General features: G+C 37.8%; 1 protein-coding gene across 1 annotated transcript; it reads right to left on the bottom strand.

Annotated features, from left to right (window-relative positions):
• Nucleotides 1-686: 686 nt before the first annotated feature.
• LOC138875118 (secreted RxLR effector protein 161-like) lies at nt 687-1,888 on the bottom strand. The gene is made up of 2 exons (XM_070153940.1): nt 1,546-1,888; nt 687-691 (listed from the first exon to the last, which is right to left on the bottom strand). Exons 1-2 carry the CDS (start codon nt 1,886-1,888, stop codon nt 687-689), a joined length of 348 nt encoding a protein of 115 aa, XP_070010041.1.
• Between the last annotated feature and the right edge of the window lie 1,380 nt (nt 1,889-3,268).

Genomic DNA, 3,268 nt, shown 5'->3' with positions numbered 1-3,268 from the left:
CAAATAGCAGGCACAGGCAAATCAGCAGTAGGTGAATGATCAACCACTCTTTTCCCATTTCCCATCTCTTCACCACATGCACCCTCTCTCTCTTTTTCTTTTTCAAATTTCTTTTTACCTCCACTCCTTCGTAACTAAAGTAATTCTACATCCTTAACAGGCCCAACCAGAACAAACCTAGTTTCTAGATTTTCAGACAAAGAAGAACTTACCTTAGAAGGGGATTCTTGATCCTCTTCAGAGTTAGAAGACCCAAATCCTTCCCCCTCACTAGCGGATTTGCATGAATCGGAATCAGAGTTGGAGTCAGAGTCTTGGACCTGGCTTGCCTTTAATTTCTCATTTAATTTCTTTATGAGAGCCCCATACGCTACTATTTTCTGAGCAAGCATTTTCACCCTTCTCAGCCTGGGTTTAGGAGATGTACTAGGTGGATGAGGGGTAGATAAATCAAAGGGAGTGGGTTGTGGTGGGGTTCCAGGATAGTCTTGTAGATTTGTCATGATCGCTGGTTTCTTGAGAGAATTGGTGAGTTAGAATTTTGGAAAAGAAAGCAAATGAAAGTGAAGAGGGATTTTTGAAGGTTTATAATTATGGAGATGGAAGGAGGTAATGATGTGTATTTAAAGAGAAATACACATTTAATGTATAACGACAGCTTTTGCAGTGGTCAATTAGAGGTCTAATCAACCTGAAATTGCAGGTTTGAATGATCAGTTAAGCTTCCCTAGATTTTAGGCAATTTTTGTGGTTTAGAGTTCAAAGGCAGACGTAACTGGTTCAAAGCTAACAGATAGAATTTTCTAAGGAATTGAATCAATTGTAGGAGTTTTGCTCATGATTTAAATATTTATATTTCTAATTGTGCAGAGTATAGAAAACGTACCTTAGCTTTTAGATGAACCCATACTGATGAACCAGGTTCTTCATTTAGAATTCTCTTGAACATGCCTCAATTTCCCATAATAGAGAAAATTTTGTAAGAGATCAGTGAGTCATATTAACACATGTCACATGAGTATACTAATTACAGTATGAAGCTGAGTAAAAATTAATCTAGATATTTACACAATTTCAGAGTTCCTAGACAAAAAATGTTTTTTTTTAATTTTTTTCATTTTGCATTCTGAGCTGGTCCTATTAGGTAATCTTAATCATCCCTAATTCCAACATGTTCCTCTCAAAGTTTTCTCTACTCAGTGCTTTAGTGAAGGTGTCAGCAATTTGTTTATCAGTAGCAGAGAATTCTATGGAGACCAATCCTTTCTCATAGTTATCTCTTAAGAAGTGGTGTCTAACATCTATATGCTTAGTCCTCTTATGATGAACAGAGTTCTTTGTCATACTTATATCACTAATGTTATCACAGAAGATAGGAGTGCAACCAATTTCAATGCCAAAATCTACCAGCTGCTATTTGATCCACAGCAATTGAGCACAACAAGAGGCAGTAGCAACATATTCAGCCTCAGTAGTGTATAAGGCCACTGAATTTTGCTTTTTAGTGGCCCATGATACAAGATGAACCAATAAAATGAGCCATACCTGAGGTGTTTTTCCTATCCACAAGGAAACCTGCATAATTAGCATCAGCATACCATACTAGATTGAAATTACTACCTTTAGGGTACCAAAGACACAGATCAGTAGTGCCTTTCAAATATCTCAGTATCCTCTTGACAGTAGTCAAGTGAGATTCCTTTGAATTAGACTGAAACCAAACACAAAGCCCTACACTAAAAACTATGTCAGGTCTGCCGGCAGTTAGATACAAAAGTGAACCAATCATACCCCTATACAACTTCTGATCAACTGATGAAGCCGGTTCATCTATGTCTAATTTATTGGCAATTGCAATGGGGGTGTCTATTTCCTTTGATTCATCCATTTTAAACTTTTTGATCAGCTCTTTTGCATATTTCTACTGATGGATCATGGTTCCATTTGGGCTTTGTTTGATCTGTAAGCCTAAGAAAAAGTTAAGCTCACCCATCATACTCATTTCAAACTCACTCCCCATTAATTTGGCAAAATACTTACTCAGTTTGTCAGTGGTTTCCCCGAAAATTATGTCATCAACATATATTTATACCACAAGAAGATCCTTACTTTTTCCCTCAAAAATAGAGTACTGTCAATTTTACCTCTTTTATAGCCATGCTTAAGCAGGAATTTGGACAATCATTCATACCATGCTCTAGGATCTTGCTTGAGTCCATAGAGAGCCTTGTCTAATTTGTACACATGTTCAGGACACTCCTTACTCTCAAACCCTGGAGGTTGTTTAACAAACACTTCTTCTTTTAGGTAGCCATTCAGGAAGGCACTCTTGATATCCATCTGATGAAGAGTGAATTCCATGTGTGCTGCAAAAGCTATGAGAAGTCTTATTGCCTCCAGTGTTGCAACTGGAGCAAAAGTCTCATCATAATCTATACCCTCCTTTTGGCTGTAACCTTGGACCTCTAGTCTTGCCTTGTTTCTTGTACCTGTTCCATCTTCATCAAGCTTGTTTCTGAAAACCCATTTTGTTCCAATCACTGATCTGTCCTTGGGTCTTGGAACTAGATGCCAAACTTGACTTCTCTCGAACTGATTGAGTTCATCTTGCATTGCATTTACCCAGTCTGCATCCTGCAAAGCCTCAACAACATTTTTAGGTTCATTAAAAGATAGGAAAGTATCAAAAGCACACAAATTTTTTAATTGTGATCTAGTTTTGACTCCAGAGGTTGGATTAGTAATTATGTTCTCAATAGGATGAGAACTTTGATACTTGTGAGGTTTCACAACCAACTGATTTCTGCTTGATATTTCTCCCATGTTCTGCTGTTGAGGAACATGGTCATGAACATGTTCCTTTAGGGGATTGGTTTCAGTTCCTCTTTGATCAGTTCCCCCTGTTAGGTTGCCCTGGATGGAAGAACCTGTTCCATCACCTATTTCTTCTTTTGGAACTACTTTAGCTTTAGCTGAGACTTCACTCATATCTTTTACCAGCCCAATAGCTTCATCTTCATGTTCCTGTCTCTCAGAAAGAATGTTAGTTTCATCAAACACTATATGTACACTTTCTTCTACACACAAAGTTCTTTTATTGAAGAATATCCCAAGAATACTCCCTCATCACTTATGGGATCAAACTTACCTAGGGAGTCCTTTCCATTATTGTGCACAAAGCACTTGCATCCAAATGCCCTAAGATGGGATATATTTGGTTTTCTCCCTTTAAGTAACTCATAGGGAGTCTTCTCTACAAAAGGTCTAG

The sequence above is a fragment of the Nicotiana sylvestris genome, chromosome 8 (genome assembly GCF_000393655.2).
Source record: "Nicotiana sylvestris chromosome 8, ASM39365v2, whole genome shotgun sequence".
Lineage (NCBI taxonomy): Eukaryota > Viridiplantae > Streptophyta > Magnoliopsida > Solanales > Solanaceae > Nicotiana > Nicotiana sylvestris.
The sequence above is the reverse complement of the archived record's forward strand: the minus strand, read 5'-3'. Positions and strand labels throughout refer to the sequence as shown.